Here is a 22824-nt window from a genome sequence, read left to right as displayed (position 1 = left end):
ACCATTACAATACATAAAAGAGATGCTTCATAAAGTTTGATTTATGCTAAGGACTGACCAAATGGCATTGTTCTATTAGATTATAAAGGATTCTACTAGAAACCAGTTTATTTGGGTTTATTTGGCATCATTGTTTCTTTATAGAAAACACTAACTATTCTTTGGGGAAGAGGATTAAAGACATGAAAAGGCACAACTAGAATTCAAACAAATTTTATTATGATGACATATGTACTAACACTGTTTTGTACTGTCTAAAATAATTACATTAGCCTGTGCTAAACACTCTTCATGAAAGGATTAAGTTGGCCTCCTTCTCTTTTTCTTATCTTCAGCTATGTAGCAGCTACCTCCTTTCCCTCCTAAGTCTCACTAAATGCAACTTTCAAAGGGAATAATGAAACCAGAGATAAAGGGACATTCATAATGACACAAGAAAATGTCAATAATACGACCTTAATAGGAAAACTATGAAAATACATATTCATGAACACAGCACGCAAATAGAAGAAATGCACCAAAGCGTTAATTTATTTCTGGGTAGTTTTGTTTTTCTTATATATTCTTCAGTATTTTCTAAATTTCTTATAATGAGCATGTTTTGCTTTTATAAGGAAGAAAAAAGTTCACTAAGAATTTAGGGATCAAATCAGCTTTTTCTTCAACAATGTGGAATAACATCTGCTCTGAAAAGCAGTGGATGCTGTGGAGGTGGGGACAGGGTGGCTACCTTTTTCAAGGGATCAGTTGGTAAGAAAAAACACCTTTTTCAACAACACCGTGGACTCTCCTTGCCACGTGAACACAGCTGACTGTCTTGAAAAGGTGATTCACTTCATCGCAGAGGTGACAGTCCTCATAAATAGTTGTCTTTTTGGTTTTCCTATAACTAGGGTACTTAACTATTATTCTTCTACAGAAGATCTTGTCAGAGAAAGTCAGTTTAGGATGGACAGAGCTGGCCGAGCACTCCAAGGGTTTGATGTGCTCACACAGCTTCTGGTATCATGACCCAACACTGATGCCCCGGTGGGTGAGGTCACAGAGCTAGGTATATCCAACTAACTGGGCGGAGGGTACTAGAGATAACAGCCCCTCCTCCCAGCAGAGCCCTCTGGGAAGGACACAAAGGGCAGAAAATTCGTACTCACTGCATGTGTGTAACAGTTAGCAGCATGTTCGTAACAGGTTGGTTTATAGCGGCCATTGGCTGGGGCCCGGTGGTTCATGAACCTGGACAAACAAAAAGACATCACGTGAGACAAGCTCAAAGCATGTAAAGAACAATGGGGAAGGCTGCCAATATTGTTTAGTCTATTCTAATGGAAGAGGCAGCTGCTGGAAATACCTAGTTACGGAAACAAGACCAAAGCCACTGAACAGGTGTAAACTGAGCCAAAAGCCATGATCCAAAAGCAAATGCCCTAGTTTATAGGATTAAGTATTCTTTCAGTTTATTCAAAAGAGAAACCTCTACCAACCAAAATCAAACAGAAATCAATCATATCCACCCCCTTCAACTCATACTCCCCCATGCTAAAAAAAAAATACATATGAATAAAAAAAGGCACAACCAAATCTTAAATCTCAGGGAAAAAAGGCAAGGGAATCTTTCTAAACTTTACAAATGCCAGTAACTGCCAGGGATACAATGCAAGGTTTCAATTTTCTCTCTCAAAATTTATAAAGCTTTATACATGGAGATCTTTCCACCCTACATTCCACAATTAGCAGGCCTGTCCAACTAGTTTCCCTATATTGCATTACCTGTTCCAGCACCAGACAGCTTAAATAAATGATACCTGGTTGCCTCTAGGCCACCTAAACTAGAGGTATGTTTTTACCTGGATTCTTCCTGAGTTAAAACAGTTTGCTTTCAAACCCAAATATATAGTACCTGGTACCCTGGCTATAAAATTCATACATACATACAAATGTGTGTATGTATCTAAATATCAAAATCGGTTATACATATAGACACATACCCATATTCCATACTTCCCTTTGGGCCAACTTTGTGGAAATAGCAATACAGTGAAAACCATGAATACCATGGGACCTGAAGATATGAACAGCATTCTTCCACTTTGGTAGGGAGGTGAGGATCCTCCAAAACCCAACCCACACCCATGCCATGTTTCATGAGGGATGCTGGTTTAGTCTGTTCTCTGGAAAAGGGGAGATGTAAATCCAGGAAGATAAAAAAGCAGCTGCCTGGAAGAAGCAGATGCAGAGAAACAGGTAAAAGGGCCCCCACAGCACTCAGGTCTCCGAGGCCCCGCTGCATTCCTGTGCAAGACGTCAGCAGGCTTTGCACTATAAATTATCCTTTTGCTTGAGCTACTTTAAGATGGTGGGAAAAGGGGGAGATTTTGTCATCTGCCATTAACGAGTTCTGACCAGTCACACCTTATTAATTACCATGATGAAAAATGGTACCAGGCTGAACCAAATGGCAGAGCCAGGTCTGAAGAACATGGTCAAGCCATCCTAAACAATGCCCAGCTAAGGAACAAAAGACTAGCATTTTCTCCCTGAATTAAAAGGGTCTGTTATCCTTAGAGCAAATAAATAAAGAGAAAATGGCAGTTCCTATCAACCCAATACACAGAGTTTAGGTGGTAAATCCAATGGGGAATGAATTTGGGACAGTGATGATATTTCACTTGGACCATCAATGGGTTAGTTATCTAACTAGTGTGCAGAATGTATATTATTGAATGGAATTTGCCAGATGGTTTGAAAACTGTTCAAGAGAAACGTACAGTTAACAGCTTCAGAATTTATCCAAGCTATTCTCGCACATAGATAAAATAAATCTTTTCTCCCCTGCTAATCCTTTAAGTAACTTTACTAATTTCCTAAGGGACAAGAGTGTTGCTACATAGCTCTTATTAGTAAAAAGGAAAATAACTGCACTCTTGAGAAGAATCCTTTAAAAGCATCCCAAGAATTCAAGGATCTACCTCATCACTCCCAGACATAACAACAGACTTATAAGTAGCATACCCTATCAGGAATTTTAAAGGGTAAAGAGGAAGGCTCCAAGATGGTAGAGGGTAGATTAAATTGAGAGTGTTCTGTTTAGGGTGCAGTAAGTAGGGTTTGTCTACCCACCACCAGGCTGAAGACTAAAATAGCAATTTATATCTCTGGCAGCCCAATCTAAAAATAGTCAAGCCATTACACAGCAACAGAGATAGACTTTCACATTTTCTCCTAAAAGCAAAGAAGCTGGGTGGCCATGTTTGTGACAGCTTCGTCCCTGCCCACCTGGAATCACTGAGAGTAAAAATAAACTCTTAAGTTGTAGAGAAAAATATCCCACCTACGTGACTTAAGGTAGTCTCTTACGGCCTGAGCCAGATTTGCACAATAAGGCAAGGGAAGAGCAAGACTGAGAGGAGCCCATCACCGTCTGGGGCTCAGTGAAAACCACTGCACAACATGTTCTGTTGAGAAATTTACAATGCAATCAAGCCTCCAACATAGCCTCCTGAAGAAATCATTCCTAAAACCTAAATGGAAAAGCAGAAGTAAAATGCAAATTTACTTCCACACGATGAACCTATTCTATTCTCTTCTCCCAAAAAGAATGAGAAAGGTTCTCAAGTGTTACAGAAAACGGCACTCATTTATGGAAGCTGCCTCTACCTAAGAAGGAGTAACCCTAACGGTAATCCAATGCTAGAAGAGAGTATCCATCAGGTTTCTCAGGGTTTGAGGGAAGGTAATTTAGTCCTGGATATGGGAAACACACTTTAATAAAGCTATTATTTAATTTTTTTGATGGGGGAAGGGCAGAGGGAGAGAGAATCTTAAGCAGGCTCCATGCACATCGCTGAGCCAGAAGCTGGCTCAATCTCATGACCTGAGCCAAAATCAAGACTCTAATGCTTAACCAACTGAGCCACCAGGCACCCCTAATAAAACTATTATTTAGTCAGGTTTGTTCACTCATTTCCTCGCTTTCTCTTTCAACACTCTCTCTTGCTTCCCTCTTACCCAGCATTCTTTTTTTTTTAAAGATTTTATTTATTTATTTGACAGAGAGAGAGACACAGCGAGAGAGGGAACACAAGCAGGGGGAGTGGGAGAGGGAGAAGCAGGCTTCCCGCGGAGCAGGGAGCCCGATGCGGGGCTTGATCCCAGGACCTGGAATCATGACCTGAGCCGAAGGCAGACGCTTAACGACTGAGCCACCCAGGCGCCCCTTACCCAGCATTCTTAAACCCCAACCCCCCATGACAAAATTTCAAAACGCTGGAGAGAAAGAACAGATAGCCCAAAGCACTGTGCCTTCTGAAAGTAAATCTATGACCCACCAGCATATCTCTGAGGCCCAAGGTCAAATCCCAGAAGTTGCCTTGATTCCTATGTCTTCCCCATTCTCTAAATACAAGTGTTGTCAATACTACTTCCAAATATATTCCAGATCAGCCTAGTTCTCTACGGTTCCACAGACCCTACCTTACACATCAAGACATTGACATCTCTAGTCTCTACAAATACAAATCTCAGTCGGTCTCCCTGATTGTCCCCATATAGACTCTTTTCTTCATTCAGCAGCCACAATAGTCTATGAAAACCAGATCACAGCACACACCCCAACTCTGGCTTAAAACCTGCCTTTGGCTTCCCAAAGTAGCCCACAAGCTGGGCCCCACCGCTTCTGCAGCCTCAGGGAGCCACCTTCCTCTCACTCTCCACCCTCCAGCTACAACACCTCCTTTCTGCTCCTCAAACCACCAAGGTCTCATCTGGCTCCGGGCATTTGTGTTTGCTGTTTACTTCTGCCTAGAATATTCTTCTCCAGAGGTTCAACTCTCCTCACCTGTCAAGCTCAGCTCAAATATCACCTCCTCAGAGGTTTTCCTGACCATCCTACCTAAAATATCATTTCAGCCCTCCCCACCCTACCAGAGCCCTTATCAGAATTAGTAAAAACTGGTTTTTTTCAACATGTGTATTTTTTTATTTCATCTTTCCCTACTGTAATGTGAATTCCGCAAAGGCCTTCTTGTCCACCATCTCATTTCCAATCCAAAGCACAATACCCAGCTTATTGCTGGAACTTAATAAGTAAGTGTTGAATGAATGAATGAATGAATAGAAAGATAGAAATTCTGCCTGTTGCTTAACTATTTTATCTTAACCGAGAGATATCTGGTTGTCAATCAGTTCCCCTCGGGATCCAACAGGTTCTGTATGTAACAAAGAGAAATAGGCAATCTTAGGGCCAAAAGAACCTTGAGTCTCATGAAAGAAAATTCTTAAAGGCTAAGACCATGGTTATTCCAAGGGCTCTTTCTTTCTTTTTTTTTTTTTAAAGATTTTTATTTATTTGACAGAGAGAGAGACAGCGAGAGAAGGAACACAAGCAGGGGGAGTGGGAGAGGGAGAAGCAGGCTTCCCGCTAAGCAGGGAGCCCGATGCGGGGCTCGATCCCAGGACCCTAGGATCATGACCTGAGCTGAAGGCAGACACTTAACGCCTGAGCCACCCAGGCACCTCCCAAGGGCTCTTTCAACAGCACTTGATGGAGCAACATAAGCCAACCCCTATACACAGCACCTTATTATTAGCCAATTTATGAGTGAGCATAGTGTTCAGGGAAAGTGTCCATTACCAGAGCTGGTGATACTGGTGGACGGCATTTAACTTAATTATCAAATAAGGGGGAAGGCATATATATAAGATCCCCCATGCCTGTAATTCAATGCTCTAAGAACATGTTAAAAAAAAAAGGCAACAGGCAGTCCTGGAAGACTTCCTAACGCTTGTGAATAAGGTGCTTTATCACATAATCAGTGTGAAGCTAACCAGTGGTCACAGGGCTGGAGCTGAAGCAAGGAGCATCCTTTTCCTTGGATTTTAGGTGGCAAGGCTGGAGAAATGAGAATGCACCGACACCATACAGTAGAAGCTCTGTGGGTCCCCGGCCTCAGCGCTGTACACATGATATTGTGTAAGCAGGGAGACAGACAAAGGTGAACTGGCAGCATGGGTGGTGGAGAGGAACAGGAAATTTTTTTTTAATTTTTTATTGTTATGTTAATCACCATACATTACATCATTAGTTTTTGATGTAGTGATCCATGATTCATTGTTTGTGCATAACACCCAGTGCTCCATGCAGAATGTGCCCTCTTTAATACCCATCACCAGGCTAACCCATCCTCCCACCCCCTCCCCTCTAGAACCCTCAGTTTGTTTTTCAGAGTCCATCGTCTCTCCTCCGATTTGCCCACCTTCATACTTCCCCTCCTGCTATCTTCTTTTTTTTTTTTTCTTAACATATATTGCATTATTTGTTTCAGAGGTACAGATCTGTGATTCAACAGTCTTGCACAATTCACAGCGCCCACCATAGCACATACCCTCCCCAATGTCTATCACCCAGCCACCCCATCCCACCCACCCCACACTCCAGCAACCCTCAGTTTGTTTCCTGAGATTAAGAATTCCTCATATCAGTGAGGGCATATGATACATGTCTTTCTCTGATTGACTTATTTCGCTCAGCATAACACCCTCCAGTTCCATCCGTGTCGAGGAACAGGAAATTGAATTGAAACGGGTCTACCCTTTCCTAGCCATGTGACTGTGGCACATTCCCTTTTATTCTCTAACCCTATTTGCTCATCTATTAAACGGGTATAAAAATTTGTCTTCCAGGGTTAGAGCTAAGAATGAGATGAGTAATACACAAATACCCAGCCACTGCGTGGCACAAATAAGCACTCAATAAATGTTAGCAATTATTCTGATCAGTCAGGGATGCTGTGATAAGGAGAAAATGACTCTGGGAGAGGAGGGTGTGGGGGGAGACTCAGATGTGGAAAAGATAAAGCAAGAGAAAATATGCTCTGTGTCCCAGGGGCATTTTTCATATCCTAAACTTTTTGAGAAGCCATGTATGCATAGAGCCCTCCACTTAGGACAATGGGCTAAATTTCTTCACAGCCTTCCTCTGCAGAAATGGCAGAACTCTGGAAGTTTATCCAAAGCCTCAATGACCACACTTCCATTATGAACAAACCAGCAAGGTGTTCATTTCTTGTAATTTAGACATAGCCACAAACTATGGCCTAATGAAATGTTTTTACTGCAATCAAATGCTCTTCAAGGGGGTCTTGATAAATCTATCAGGAGAAGTAGCACATGCATTCAAAGAGAGTATGTCCCTCCCTCCGGTTTCTCTGTAATTTACCTACCTATAACTGTTCTGAATGCTCAAAAGATAAATAAGGAACACGCCTTGAAGAGAAGATGAATAGTACTCCCAACATTTTATGTTGTACAATACACAAAAAGGACTTTTTTTGTTAAGTTAATTTGTATTTGCAGGCTTTATGTCCAAGTTCAAATTTACCCTGAGAAATAGCTTTCCAATTCTGTATGTAATAGAAAAACAAGAAATTATGTGATCATTCAATCTTCAAAGAAAATCAGGGGTAGGTGGAGATGCCATCAAGAAAATAAATGTTAAATATCCATTGATACTGTGTAGTCACTGAGAAAATTACAAAGTCTGTGCCACACCAAAAGAAATGCCTCTATTTTTCACCTTTAAATGAATGAAGTAGAATACAAAATCACATTACTACACTGATAATAAGGACTGGGTAGATTAGCATCCAGCAAAAGTAGTTCAGTCAGCTGAGATGGTAGGATCTGAAATGAAGGGTTTCTTCTTTTCTCCACTTCTCTTAACATTGTTCTAATGTTTGTGCAAAAAAAAAAAAAAAAAGGCTTTTTTTTTTTTTCTTTCTTTCTAGAGGAGAATTCAAAGGATAGGAAAGAAATACAAATTCAATCAAACAAGGAAGGGTAATTTCACAGAATATTGCCACTGTTCTCTGAAAACAGGAAGCGCACAGATGTTCAAAGAAGTAAAACCAAATCAAACAAATCACATGCACAGGGCTTTACCAGTCATACTTGAATGTATGTTACTTTCTCCCTTAAAGCCCCTCCAACCTTCATTCCTGACTTCATGTTCTAAAGCCAGACATCATGGTTCCTTTTTGCCTTCAGAAGCACTGATATGATGTTCCCACCAAGAGACGAGTGCCAGGCATTCAACACCCTGAGTGATAAGCAATATTCATAAGTTAATCCAAATCTTCAAACTCATCACCCTTCTAAATGGCATGGCCCACCCCAACTCTTCCTATGCATTTTTGGCTCCTTTACCCTTTGGGACTGGGGGAGGAATGAGAGAAGCATAACGGGGGAGCGGGCATCGTAAGGCTTAGGGGGTTGGAAAGGGAAAAAAAAGTGCAGTTTGAAATTCTGAAATAAAAGGCAATGTTTAAAAACTCAACAATAACCTCCTTGGAAGATTTTCATGCATTCCTTTTCTTCTTTCAAATTCCCCATCACTGCACACCAAGCTTGCCTGCTAGTGAAGGTCTGGGAATGGGGCCATGGCTGACAGATTCAGACAAAGGATGGAGAGTTAAACAGGGGAGATGAACTTTCACCCACTTAAACGAAGAAGAATGGGGGGGGGGAAGCCCAGAGCTTCCTCTCAGAACCATGGGCCAGCCTCCATCCATTGCTAAATGTCAGAGACCCGAGAGGGGATTAAGGCCACCGTGCCTCCCTAGGCTGGCGTTCCCACCCCTCTCCCGTGAATGAGCTGCCGGCCAACCTTCCGGTCGCACCTCCTCGGTTCGTCCTCCTCATTTCCTAACACAGGCGCCTCAACAGCAGCTCTCACCACCCGAATGCTAACTTGTCCCTTCGCAGTGCCCAACACAGCACCGCCCTTGGACGCTAAACCAGCAAGCTTAGAGAACTGGCAAGGCCCGGACCTGGCCAGGCAAGGCTAAACCAGCGGAGCATGCCTCAGTTTCCCTGTTGCTAGGGCCGATCACACACAAAGCACTAAAACGCCCAGCACCCCCTTTTACGACAAATCTCGCTGCAGGGCGCAGAAGCTGCTCGGCCCCTGTTCCGCGCGCCCCGGGAGCCCCCCAAGCTGGGGATAACGGGTGGAGGCCAAAGCCAGGGTTGGAGTAACCGGGGTCGGCGTCTGGGGCTGGGGTTCCTGTCCTCAGAGCAAGGCACGAGCCCTGCTGGGATGGGGGTCGGTAGGATGAAGTCGGGTGAGCAATGGGATCCCCTGGAAGCAGGGCAGGCCCGGGGTTCGGGGTCTGGGAAGCGGGGTCACGCACGAGATCCCGGTCCTCGGAGGAGGGGGATCGCCCAGGGACCGCAGGGCGGGGAATCCCCCGGGAGCCGGTCCCGGGCCAAGGCGCGGGATCCGCGGGGGGGATGGAACCAGGTGAGGAGCCGGGACCCACGCCGGACAGCGGGATCTGGGACCCGCTGCCGGCAGGGGCGGTGGGGCAGGGGCGCCATCCCTCTCTCACCGCTGGAATCGATTCTTGAACCGCATTGATCCTCCGCTCCTCCTCGAGGGCCGGGAGCTCCGTCTCGTCAGCGCCGGCCGCAGGGCGCGCGGCCCTCATCGGCTTGGGCTGCTCCGGAGGCCGCCCGCGTACCCGGCGGACCGCTCGGCGGGGCAAGGTTGAGTGGGCCAGGCCGGGGGTCGGGACAGGGCGGGGGCCAGACCGGGCGGCTGGGGGCGGGAGGGAGGCCGCTTAAACGGCCCCGGCGCCTCCCGCCTCCCGCCTCCCGGCTCCTCCCGCCTCCCGCCTCCCGGCTCCTCCGCCCACTGGCGCCCGCGCCCCGCCCCGGGGTCCGGCTCCACCCCTCCCAGCTCCGCCTGCCTGCGTGCGCCCGCGGCCGCCAGCGCGTCACGAGATGGGCGGCCAATCAGCACCCCGAGCGGCGCGGCGGCAACGCTGCCATTCATGCCGCAGAACCCGGGAGAAGGGGGCGGAGCCTCGTGTTGGATGGGGCGGGGCTATGAGAGAGGAGGAGGGCTGGGAGGGCGGAGCACTCCTAGAAGGGGTGGAGTTGGACGGTGGAAACTGAAGAGGCAGAGGCCAGAGGAAGAGAAATTGCAAAGGAGGAGATAGGCCAAGAATCTTAAGAACAATTGTGAAGAACTGTCTGCGTTCTAGTCCTGGCTGTGTGGCATTCCTTCATTCTTCACCATTCATTTCTTCATAGCTCCGTTCATTTATTCCTTCACCATTTTGAGGGCCAGCTCCGCCTAGGCTATTGTGCGAGGCTCCAGGGCAGTTTTAAAAACCTTTCCTTGTCTGCCACATGAGAAGGTTGGTATCACTAAGAAACTCTGAGATTCAATGAGAACTACAAATGGGGGTATCCTCCACAGGGATCTGTTTATTGCTGTACCCTCCAATTCTTTTTTTTTTTTTTTTAAGGTTTTGTTTATTTGACAGAGACACAGCGAGAGAGGGAACACAAGCAGGGGGAGTGGGAGAGGGAGGAGCAGGCTTCCCGCTGAGCAGGGAGCGCAATGCGGGGCTGGATCCCAGGGTCCTGGGATCATGACCTGAGCCGAAGGCAGACGCCTAAAGACTGAGCCACCCAGGCAACCCCCCCCCTTTTTTTTTTTATCTAGGCAGCTTCCAAATAAACCTAACAGTAGCGGTGAATCGGTAATCGGGTCCTGTTCCTAAACTTAAACCCTGAGGGCTTGCTGGAAGAGACGTTCAAAGAAAAGTGAATGATGGGTGGCTTTTTGATCCTTTCCCTTATCACTCCTGGAATTTAGGTGTGCTCCCCTCCAGGTAGACTGTCCACACCCATCCTCCCCCATCCCAAACTTGTGACTCTCAAGGGGCTATTAGGCCGGCTTGTTAGGAGTGTTCACTCTGCATGCAGTGGAGCATTGAAAAGCTGGAAATTCTTTCAACCAGAATTCTAATTCCTTTTCCTTGAACATCTCCCAACTGCGAGGTGCTTTCCATGGTTATTTCATTAATTTCCCCAGGAACTCCAGGAGACAGGCATTATCTTACTCGTTTCACAGATAAGGAAGCTGAGAAGTTTAAAAACTTGCCAAAGGCAAATCTAGGATTTGTACTCAGCTTTGTCTAACATTAAAGCTTCCAATCATTTGGTACAACACACTGCCTCTCCCTAGGATTTTAAAATATTTTATTTATTTATTTTTGCATGCGCGCGCGCGCGCGCGAAGTGGGGGGTGGGGAGCAGAGGGGCAGAAGGAGAAGCCGACTACTCGCTGAGCCTGATGTGGGGCTGGATCACAGCACCCTGGGATCATGACCTGAGCCAAAAGCAGGCGTTTAACCGACTGCTACCTTCTCCCTAGGATTTTTAAGTAGTAAGTCTCTTTAAAACAAAAACAAAAACTTTTTTTCTACAGCAAGTGAGAAATATGGGCATGGATTGAAAGTTTACTAATCTGTTCTGTCTGGCTCCTGGGCAAATAAACAGGTGACAGTGGGAAAGGTTACAAAGGAAATAACTAATAAAAATAGATTAAAAATAATAATATGAAATAATATAAGAAGGTTTAAAAAAACAACGAATCAATGGATGCTAGGTCACCTTCTATCAATGACTTAGGAATATACAAAGAAAAGAGGCTCTCAGAATGTGGTGGGGCTAATTAGGGAAAATGGTGCAGAAGAGAAGGAAGTCTGGAGATGGATTTTGAAAGAGATGATGGGCATGACTTGGCACAGCCTTTTATAAGGGGAGAATGGCTTGAAAGATGTGAAGTGGTTAGTATGGGGGAAATTTGTGGGAGGACACCTGGATTTAGAAAGACCAATGTGAATGGTATTTACTCAAGAGAAAAAAATGAGTGAGATAAAAATCAGATTAAATCAATAGAATAAAATCCTTGACCTACCGTGTCTCTTCGACAGATGCAGGAATATTAACTGAAAGTGGCTTATTTAAACAATATGATCACAAATTTAAATCAGACTCATTGTTGGTAAAACTCGTCCCCAAAAGTAAAAGCAATCCTCAAAAGATAAAAATAAAATACAAGACGGGGCGCCTGGGTGGCTTAGTCGGTTAACGTATACCGCTCAGCAGGGAGCCTGCTTCTCCCTCTCACTTTCTCTCTGTGTTCTCCTGCTCTCTCTAATAAATAAATAAATAAAATCTTTAGAAAAATAAATCACAAGAAACAGCTTTGAATTAATTATGTAAACACCTGCCACATTTTTTTTAAAGTAAGGTGTCCATTTGGATCTGGTTCTGAGGACAAATCCCAAATATGTTTGCAAAAGAGGTACTGAATTCAACTTAGAGATTAGTGTTATGGGAGGGGAAGAAAATGGGAAGTTTTTCTGCATTAGCAGAATTACTGCATTAGAGAATTGTTGAGCTCAAAGACATAGTTCTTTCTGCAAAATGGTGGGTCCACATTTGCATGGGCACGGCCTGTGCCTAGAAGAAATAATTTGTGATGGACCGGGCGCCAGCTACAGAGGAATCTCTTGGGAGAACACCTGCTCTGCTTGCTGAGGGGCACCAAGTTTCTGGACAGGATGCTGACCATACTAGGAAGCACCTGGAACCCAGTCCTCTGGCTGCTGTTGCCCAACCAGAAAGTAGCAATTGCTCAAGACGGTGATTTCAGCAGATGCTCAGGAGGGTTGCTGAACTTCTGATTTCAAGTCTTATTTTGTGATGGCTTCCAATCTGTCTCTTTACCAATATGACAAAGTAAAGCAATTACTAAAATGTCAATGCTCCTAGCCTTTTCCAAAGAGAGGAATGCTGTCTTTTCCTACTTAGTCTTTTGTCCACATTCCCTGATGCCATGGTCTGAATATTTGTGGACCCCTCCCGGCCCCCAAATTGATCTTTTGAAATCCTAATGCTCCAGGTGATGGTATTAGGAGATGGGGCCTCTGGGAGGTGATTAGGTTAACCAACACCCTCATGAATGAGATTAATGGTCTCTTAAAAAAGAGGCCTGAGGGAGTTCCCTGGCTCCATCCACCATGTGAGGACACAGGGAGAACTCGGCAGTCTACAACTGGAAGAGAGCTCCCATCAGAACCCAAACATATTGGCAGTTCTGATCTTGGACTTCCAGCCTCCAGACCTAGAGGCAAAAAAAGTTTTCTATTGTGTATAAGCCACCCAGTCTATGATATTTGGTAGCAGCCCAAATTGACAAAAGACACCTGACCTTTGAGGAATACCTGTCCCTTTTATGCCCAGCTCCTGGACTTCCATGATGAAAACAATTGAAGAAAACAAAGGAAGAAAGAGAGATCCAGAAGAAAGAAAGGATTTAGGAAGACAAGCTATATTGATTTACATGATGAAGCTGAGTGAGGGAAAAATATTCCCTCATCGGCAGAATATTGGTAAAGGTATTTTGTGAGGTGGGGAGGGGTTTAGCTAAGTGAGAGGGTTCAGAGAATTGTGGGATATGAGAAGAACAGGAAAGGGATTGTGAAAAGTTTTGCTAAAAGTATGAGTTGGTTACTCTAACATTTTCCAACAAGTAAAGTTTAGGATCTCCCTCCCTTTTTTAAAAAGTATTCTCAGCTGCTCGGTTGTATTTATTTGAAAGTGATATCTTTCAGAGACTGGATCACATGGAAGGAGGGTGTACAATGGTTACACAGATTCAACTTTCTGAGTGCCTAATGTGGTCCTAGAACTATTACAGGTACCAGCTCATTTTACCCTTAAGACCATCCTGTGAGGGAGATAATGTCATATCTATTTTATAAAGCAGCAAAAGCTTAGAGAGGCTTTGTGAGTTACTTAATTTTGTAAGTGTAAGTGAAAAAGTCACGATTTGAGCCCAGTTTTTCTGACCCCATGAGCGTTCCTTTTCGCTCGAGCCTCATCACAGTATTCTATTTGTTCATGACAGATAGAAAGTGCTGATGAAGAATCATGACTTCTCTTCAAGAGAGAAAAGCAGAGTACGCTGGTGTGAATACCCGTGAACATTTCTAAACTTGCACACACTGAAAGATGATGCTCTGAAACTTCACCTGCTATTGGATTGTGTCCAGACCTAGTGTCATTAATTTATTTGTCAACTAAGAGCAACTGGGCCTCCTTGGACAAGCCCTTGCACCTGCGGTATAAATTTCTTCTACTTGGAAGGAACACAAACCTGAATGATTCTCTAAAAGCACAGACTGTTACTAAAGTTTTTGTGAATCCAGAAAAGGGAATTACATTGTGTATCACTCTTTTTTTTTAAGATTTTATTTATTTACTTGAGATAGAGAGAGTGAGAGAAAGAGCACAAGCTGGGGGGGGGGACAGGGGGAGAGGGAGAAGCAGGATCCCCACTGAGCAGGGAACTGGACTCAGGGCTCGAACCCAGGACCCTGGGATCATGACTGAGCCACCCAGGTGCCCCCCCATTGTGTATCACTCTTAAACATCTGTTTCTCCAATGCCCTACATCCTATGGGAGCTGCCATTTCTTTTTCTCCCAAACATCCCCATTTTCCCATCCACCATATTTTTGTCCACACCAGTGGGGAAAAACCTCCACCCCCAGAAGGTCCATCTGTACATTTTCTCATGCAAAGAAATTAGGTCTTTCTTTTTTGGCTTCTGTCATTGGCAACCCCAACAGTCACTCCACAGAAGCAAAACGAAGGGTCTTCATGGAGATCTACCTTCTTTAAAAGATACGGAAAGGGAAGGACTTGAAAATAATGAATAAGTTATTATGTTTATTTATCACACACTTATTGAAAGTCTAATGAGGTGCCAATACAAAATTGTATGATATGCCCTAGCCTCAAAGAACCTCTAGGTAGTGGGAAAGAAAAATAATTGATCTTAAATCACTATTCACTGTGTTAAATGCTGTGATGGAATATTGTTTATGATTACTTAGGGACACATAATAAAAATCTCTAATGATATTGAAGCTGGGTGCACGGGGGGCGGGGGGCGGTTTAAGAAGAGATGACACTAGGACTTAGTACCCAGTGATTAGATGAGAGAGAGTAAGTAAGCTAAGCAATAAAGATGTTGATATTCAAAGGAGAGAGAGAACAGCAAATGCAAAAGCATTCCATGTTGGAAGACTTGCAATTCCACATGATACAAGTGGAAGGCATTTGTGGGGAAGTATAGACAGAGGTTGAGGGGTAAGAAGTGTTCGGATTAAATAAAGTGCTGTTACGCTAAGCCAAGGAGATTTGGGGTTTATACTGTAAGCAGTAGAGACCCACTGAAAAACTTTAAACAAATGAGGTGATGAGTGTTATATTTAGGAAGATCTCATGATAAAATTTGTTTGGAGGGGTATGGATGAGAATGATGGTTGTCTATATCTGTTCTATCCAGGAGAATTTGCAATGACGATAAAAGTGTTCTATGTCTGCGCTACCCAATACCATAACAGCTAGCCACTTAGGCTGTTGAGCACTTGAAATGTAGCCAGGGCATCTGAGGAACTGCATTTTTACTCTCATTTCATGGTCATTTATTTAAATTTAAGTAGCCCCACATATGGCTAGTGGCTACCATATTGGACAGTGCCACTAGATAGCCTTCTCCTCTCTCTCTCTTTCTTTCTCTCTCTCTTTTTTTAAAGATTTTATTTATTTATGTGACAGAGAGAGACACAGCGAGAGAGGGAACACAAGCAGGGGGAGTGGGAGAGGGAGAAGCAGGCTTCCCGCCGAGCAGGGAGCCCGATGTGGGGCTTGATCCCAGGACCCTGGTATCGTGACCTGAGCTGAAGGCAGACGCTTAACGGCTGAGCCACCCAGGCACCCCTCTCTCTCTTTCTTTTTAAGATTTTGTTATTTATTTTAGAAATTTTTTTATTGCAATAGAGTTGACACAATGTTGCATTAGTTTCAGGTGTACAACATAGGGATTCAGCTTCTCTATACAGTATGCTGCGCTCACCACAAGTCTAGCTGCTACAGTCTGATTATCCTCCTCTTTATCTGGACTCATGGAAACCCCAATTTATAAGCTGGGCACATGGCTGCCCAGAGTAAAGACTGCATTTTCTAGCTTGCCTCATAGCAAAGTGTGGGTCATATGACTAAGTTCCAGGCAATGGGATGTGAGCTGAAAGTAGAATTTCTGGGTTACTCATTTAAAGGTACACTGTGCCATCCCCTTACCAATTTCCCGGTCTCCACAGGCTGAAGTGTGGACACGAAAGAGGCATTTGGACTATGTGGCATAGCAGAGCAGTAAGATAGGAGGCTGGGCCTCGATGGCGTTGGTCCAGAGCTGCCATGCCAGGCAGAATTTTAAGTGCAAGAGGGATGAATTTCCATCTCATTTATACTCTAATTTTGCACTTCTGTCATATATAAGTTATCCTAGCCAACACTGAGTAAAGCTGGAAGTAAAGTGACCGGTTAAAACAGGATTAGAATAATGCAGCAGGAAGTATTGAAGGACAGAACTGAGGCCATGCCAACGGGGGTGGAGAGAAAGGAACACATCTAAGAAGGACGGAAGGGTTCTTTGTAGAAAGAGGAACTCTGAAAACTCAGAGAGGAATACAATTTCATCCATGACTGCTTCTGTGAACATTACATTAAACTCACAATTCAGTACCATTTAAAAATAGAAATCTAATGAGCAAAAGAGAAACAAAAATAGGACATATACTCTTCCCCAGACCCAGCTGAGATCTACTGCACTATAGATATAATTAAATCAGTATAGTACCCTGACCTATTCAGAAGCTGAGAAATCTTAGTTTGGGACTAAACGAAGGGGGGCAAGCTGAGAGCTAACATACAATACAAGTTAAGTTCTAGAATAATTTAAATCTGTGTATTTTGTGCTTGTAGATCGCCGACTCCATGTCAACAAAAGACACTGGTGACAAGTCTTAAGAGACATGAAAAAGTAAAATTCATTTTAAAGTACAGCAAAGGGGCACCTGGGTGGCTCAGTCAGTTAAGCATCTGCCTTTAGCTCAGGTCATGATCCCGGGGCCCTGGGATTGAGCCCCATGTCGAGCTCCCTGCTCTGCAGGGAGCCTGCTTCTCCCTCTACCCCTCCCCCCCCGCTTGTGCGCTCTCTCTCTCTCTCTCTCTCTCTCTCTCAAATAAATAAATAAAATCTTTTAAAAATTTTAAAAATAAACTGCAGCATGTCTATTGTCTGCCAACAATTGCCTTAGACTTTAAGCAAGTTTCCTATTCCTTTTTCTACACTAAAACTTTGTAAATTGTAAAAAAAGAAATTCTGGTTGGCTACATTTTGATTACAAATGATCTTATGGTATTTTGAATAAGTAAATGAATGATTATTTGTTAAGCACACGTTCCTACGCCAGGTACTTTTGAAGGTGAGAATTGCAGAGAACTTTGCCTGCCTACAGACGTCATCTCAAACCTCTGCACTAAGAGGATTGACCAACCCTCTAAAGGCTCCTAGCAGCCTAAAAGGCCTTATCCCTGGGACTACCCAGTCCCCTTTTGAGTTCCTATCTGGAAAATTCAGGGCTGTCAAAATAATTGGCTGTTTGTTCTAGCCGACACCTGACAACAGGCCCCTGACCTCTCTTTCTTAGAGCATTTACTTAAAAAAAATTTACAATTGTAAATCCGTCCTCTGTCCCTTTGAGATGTATAGGTATCTCCTACGCTCAGGAGAGTCTTTCTCCCAGACCTGAAAGCCATTTCTTTGAAATGTAATCATCAGGAAGGATAAGGCCTCTGTCTCCCAGTCTCTGTGGGAGGATAGAATCCTCGCTCCAGTAATTGCCAGCTTGCAGACACAGCTGGCTTAATCGCATTTACACTAAGCAACCCTTGGTAATTTTTCACTTTCCTGACTCCACTGGAGCCTTCATGGCTCCTCGGCCCTCACCCCCCGCCCCCACATTCTGCCTTTAAATGCCCAGCCACCTCTGCAAATCCGAATGGAACTCAGCTCTTTCCCCTACTGTCATCAGTTAGTCATTAGTTACTGCATAAAATCTGTTTTCACCACTTCAGCTAATGTTGGGCTTTGTCTGTCCTTAACACAGGCAGGAGCCCGTTGCATGTGTCTCTCTAACATGGGCTTTATCATCCTCATTTTGAAGATGAGGAAATTGACCCTCCTAGAGATGAAATAATTCACCCAGGATCACATTTGGTTGTTCATTAGTATTTGAGTCATAGGATCACATAATTATTGAGTGGCGGAGTTCGTCTTGTTCAGCCTTCTCATTTTACAGAGGATTCTGAGGACCGGAGAATTTAAATGTTACCCGTTGTAAGAGCCAGAACTGGGTAGGGTTGTCAGATCTAGGAGATAAGAATACAAGGTGTTCAGTTAAATTTGGATTTCAGTTAACAACAACTAATTTTGTAGTATGAGTCTGTCCCATGCGATATTGGTTGTTTATTCATTATTTATCTGAAATTCAAATTCAGCTCAGCATTCTGTATTTTATCTGGCAACCCTATCTCAGGATTCCCCCCCCCCCCAGGGTCCTTCCCACTCCCCATAACTTCATAAAACAAAAGCATCAACTATCTCATAATTTCTTTGTAGGAAATGTTGGTCATGTCTCCATGAATTGCAAGATAGGAAGACCATGGTTTAGTGAGTTTTGTGGTTTTGATGAGACACTAAGCCTTTCTGAAGTTGGGAAAACCCCACAAAGTAATATTTATGAGGGAGACATGGTTCATTTACAAACAAATCCACCAAAAAAAAAAAAAAATTAAACTATATTTAAAACCCCTCTGTGTCTGGTAAACTTAACTCTCTCAGGGAGTCTCACAGTTGCCCGGACTCTCAAGCTAACATTCATCTGGCCCATCTCTTTATTGCTATGCAAGTTTCTCCCCAAACAAATAGTTAAGCATCCCCTGAACAGGAATCACAATCCTTGTTGAGGGGTTGGGTAGGGGGCCATCTAGGCCCAAGCTGGCAGAGAAGATAAGGTTTGGCAAAGCAGAGAAACATGGAAAGACGCAGAGCTGAGACTGTGGAGGGCCGGCCCAGGAGAGCGTCTCTGCAGATGAGTAAACAGAGCCACGGAAAAATAGATCTCTTACTGGTAAAGAGACTGGTGCTTCCAGAGCTGACTCATTAGTGATGTTAAAAGGAGGCAGCCGACCCAAAATGGAGTCATTTATGCTAAACCCCACTGCAGCAAAACAAGACTTAATACCTAACCTAATTGCAGTTTTAACCCTCCAGGAATGTAACCTTTAACCAGTCAACGTGGAGTTACCTGGTCAGCAGGAGTGAGATAACCAGCTGATAGACCCTTTCCATTCCCCCCTTAGGAAGGCCACCGTGCCTGAAACAATTCATCCTTTGCTGATAATTGCCTTTTGGGGGCCCCTTTCCACATTTAAAAGCCTTTCCTTTTCTCCAGCTTGGTGGAGCTCCTTTCTATTTGCTAGATGGGACGCTGGCCGATTCGTGAATAATAAAGCCAATTTGATCTTCAAATTTCCTCAGTTGAATTTTGTTTTTTAACAGCGAGGAAAAAAAAAGAATGTATTTTTCTGGCAATACCTGTGACTTTGTAAACAGAGACACGAGTGAGAGAAACGCCATGGTGATAAAGGTACCTTTCTCTTTACTGCCCGATGCAGCACCACTGATAAAAGCCAGGGTTTACACACAAGCCCTAAGCAACGCCAGGCTTTAAAAAAATATGCTCCCTGTTTGCACAGCCTTTTCACCTACTCTATCTTAGGTAAACTGCAGCCACACTCTTGGCTGGAAGTAGGAGGCAGGACAAATGTTTTGTTATTGGCAGCCCCTTCCCCCACACCCATTTTTTTAAATAAAGGAAGCTGTTGAGATTTAAACACATCAAGGAGCAGTTCAAGGTCACACCCTTATCGAAGTGGCAGAGCTAAAAAATTATTCGTTGTTAACTGAGATTCAAGTTTAACTGGGTGTCCTGTATTTTTATTGACCAAATCTGACTCTGAGCAAGGAATTCTTCCCTGAGCAAGAGGGTCTGCAGAGTTGCAGCTGAGCTAGGTGGGGGACCATGCCATGAATGTGACCTCTGAGTCCACAGGCTGAACATTCAATAGGGTGACACAGACTTTGAACAAGTGCACGGGGTTCTGTTCATTGCACAGAGGCCCCACTTGATTGAGCTCACGCAAAGGTCAATTTAACATAAGCAGTTGGGTTTGTGAAATCCTAAGGCAGGAAACACAATATTGCCAAGCTCCTGGGAATTTTACAAAGCTGACAGGAAATGAGGTCTTTCTGTGGCTTCGTGATCTTTCATTTATGTAGCTCTCTTTGCTGGTCCTCCTGTCCTTATTGTGTTTTCCTCCTTAGACTGACTTCCTCAGCTTACTCCTTATCTTGTCTGGGACCTTCAAAGGGATGCCCCAACTCTGTGTCTTCAGGACATTTCATCCTGCCCTGCCCTGCCCTGCCCTAGAGAAACAAACATTTTGGCACAGAGATTAAGGGCACAGACTCTTGAGACAGATTGCTGGAGTTTGACTCCTGAATCACCACTTAACTTCTCTGGTTCCAGTTTCCTCATCTCGAAAATAGGGGCCTCAACCTTATAGGATATTGTGAGAAGTAAGATAATGTCCTTAAATACCCAGCGTAGTGATGACATATAGTACATGCTCAATAAATACAGCTATGTTGTTATTATAGCAACTCCGGTGTTTATAGCTCCTGGCTGAGTATTTCCAAGTCCCAGTTTGAAATTCTCAGTGGAAAGAGCCATTAGCTGAGCTCGATTTGTCTCCTAAGACCATAGGTAAACAGGCTTTCTATGAATTGGCTGCCTTGATCCAATCAGCACAGGCTGGAGGATGGACTATGGTAGAACAGACACAATTGACTCACCAACCATTTCATCAGAGACTGTGAGGTGGGGGGGGCAGTTCTTTTGGAAGTGAGGATGGGTGTGGCCAGCACCTGAAAAAACAGTACGAAGTGGATGCAAGAATTTGTTCTCAGACATTAAGCATCTAAATGTAATAAGTGCTCCCAGCCCCTGAGTTATAGCCATCTCCTTTTTCTTGCCCCACTTGGACTAGTTAGGAATTCTTCCCAATCTCCATTCCGTGTATATGCTTTCGTACATCCCAGAGATTCACATAGCCGGACCGCTTTCATCAAATGCCTACATTATGTAAGGTACAGTGGCCTACAGGGGCATATTGCAAAGGTGGTAATGGTGGGGTTGGGTCAGAGAGTGGGATATAAAGATGAATAAGGAGCAATTTCTGTCTTTTCAGACACTTAAAATCTGGTGGGCATCCCAAAATAATTCTAAGCCAATATGATAATGGAGCCATAAAGCATTAAGACACCACAGAGAGGGATAGACACATTCTGTCTGTGGAGGTTTTAAAGAAAGTTTTCATGGAGAAAGTATTTAGCCTGGATGATGAAGGATGGGAAGATACTGACCAGCAAAGGTGAGTAAAAAGTTGAGTAAATATTTTTTTTAAGCTTTTATTCATTTATTTGACAGAGAGAGAGAGCGAGCACAAGCAGAGGGAGCTGCAGGCAGAGGGAGAAGGAGAAGCAGGCTCCCCACTGAGCAGGGAGCCCGATGCGGGGCTTGACCCCAGGACCCTGGGACCATGACCTGAGCCGAAGGCAGACGCTTAACTGACTCAGCTACCCAGGTGCCCCTGGGTTGAGTAAATATTATGAGTAAGTTTTCAGAGACAGGAAGATATAGAACCAATGGGGACCACAGTTAGTGGTCTGGTTTGGTTCAAGTGTAAGTTGTTGACTTAATGAGAAGAATGTGTTATATGTGTAGAAATGTTGGCATCAGATCATGAAGGACTTTGATGCTGAGCTAAAAAGTTGGTTCTTCACTTTATAAACAGGTAGAACCTCTAAAAGAGAGGTAATAAAATACCTGCTATCCATTTTTGATTTTGTTTTATGTTCTTCTTTTGTTGGCTGCATGTGTTGTTAAAGTGTGTCCATGTAAAGCGCCTGGGTGGCTCAGTTGGTTAAGCAACTGCCTTCGGCTCAGGTCATGATCCTGGAGTCCCGGGATCGAGTCCCACATCGGGCTCCCTGCTCAGCAGGGAGTCTGCTTCTCCCTCTGACCCTCCCCCCTCTCATGCTCTCTCTATCTCATTCTCTCTCTCAAATAAATAAATAAAATCTTTAAAAAAAAAAAAAATAAAGTGTGTCCATGTAAATGGATCTTTCTTCCAGCTCCTAGAAGGCAGGAATTCTGTAATACCTAACATAGCCTGAGTACTAACCTTTGTCCTTGCCAGGTGCTAATCTAAGTAACCGACACGTATTACGTCCTTATAATAACCCTCTGAGGTAGACATCATTGTCCTCATTTTACTTATGATGAGGCTGGCACTGAGCAGAAAGCAATTTATCTAAGGTCGCCACCTGGAACATGGGAAAGCTGATACCTGACTGCCTCCCGCTAGCAACAACAATTCTGGGCTCAAAGGAAATTAATGTATTGCAAGCTACGTACGAGGTGACGCTTTTGATAATCATGAAGATACGAGATGGAGGAAGCCTATTTATTTATATGTGGGCTTTCTCTGCATCCGAGAGATCAAAATGCAACCTTGACCCAGACTTGGGATACGGGGGGAAGATCCCTGCCTCGAAGACCAGAGAGCAATTCCCCAAAGGACTTCAGTCCCTGAATAATTTATGCAGTGACTCATTCTCCCTCTCATATGGAACTTTCACTTTCCAAACCAAAAGAACAAATGGAAGCCTGGGTGTTTTCTTAGAATCACCGAGTTTTTAGAGCTGAAAGGACTTTTAACTGTTGCTCCGTTCAACATCCCCTCCCTGAATTCAATTCTTGGCTCTGCCAGCTATGTTACCATCTGTCGCAAGCAGTTCGCAGCCCCCCCCCTTTTTTTTCCACCGCCCCACGCTTGAGGGATAATGCTCACGTGCAAGATACATTACTTCTGCCAGTGAGGTAAGACCGTTTGTGGGTTGTGTGCAATTCCTGGCACGCCAACTTTGTGC

The 22824-nt window shown here is 44.1% G+C and overlaps 1 protein-coding gene across 5 annotated transcripts in view; it reads right to left on the bottom strand.

The window, feature by feature from the left end:
* MMD (monocyte to macrophage differentiation associated) overlaps window positions 1–9603 on the bottom strand; it is a 73368-nt gene extending 63765 nt beyond the window's left edge. For 3 of the 5 annotated variants that reach the window (XR_013444761.1, XM_078065039.1, XM_078065045.1), the window contains exons 1-2: window positions 9384–9602; window positions 1152–1233 (exon numbers count right to left, since the gene is read on the bottom strand). Coding sequence is in view for 3 of the 5 variants with exons in the window: in XM_078065039.1 (XP_077921165.1) it covers window positions 1152–1233; window positions 9384–9409 (108 nt within the window). In the remaining 2 variants the exon portion in view is untranslated. Of the gene's footprint in view, window positions 1–1151; window positions 1234–9383 lie in introns of all 5 variants that reach the window. The other 2 variants (XR_013444760.1, XM_036120531.2) reach the window with 2 other exon arrangements.
* Between the last annotated feature and the right edge of the window lie 13221 nt (window positions 9604–22824).

The sequence above is a fragment of the Halichoerus grypus genome, chromosome 2 (genome assembly GCF_964656455.1).
Source record: "Halichoerus grypus chromosome 2, mHalGry1.hap1.1, whole genome shotgun sequence".
Taxonomy (NCBI): Eukaryota; Metazoa; Chordata; class Mammalia; order Carnivora; family Phocidae; genus Halichoerus; species Halichoerus grypus.
The sequence above is the reverse complement of the archived record's forward strand: the minus strand, read 5'-3'. Positions and strand labels throughout refer to the sequence as shown.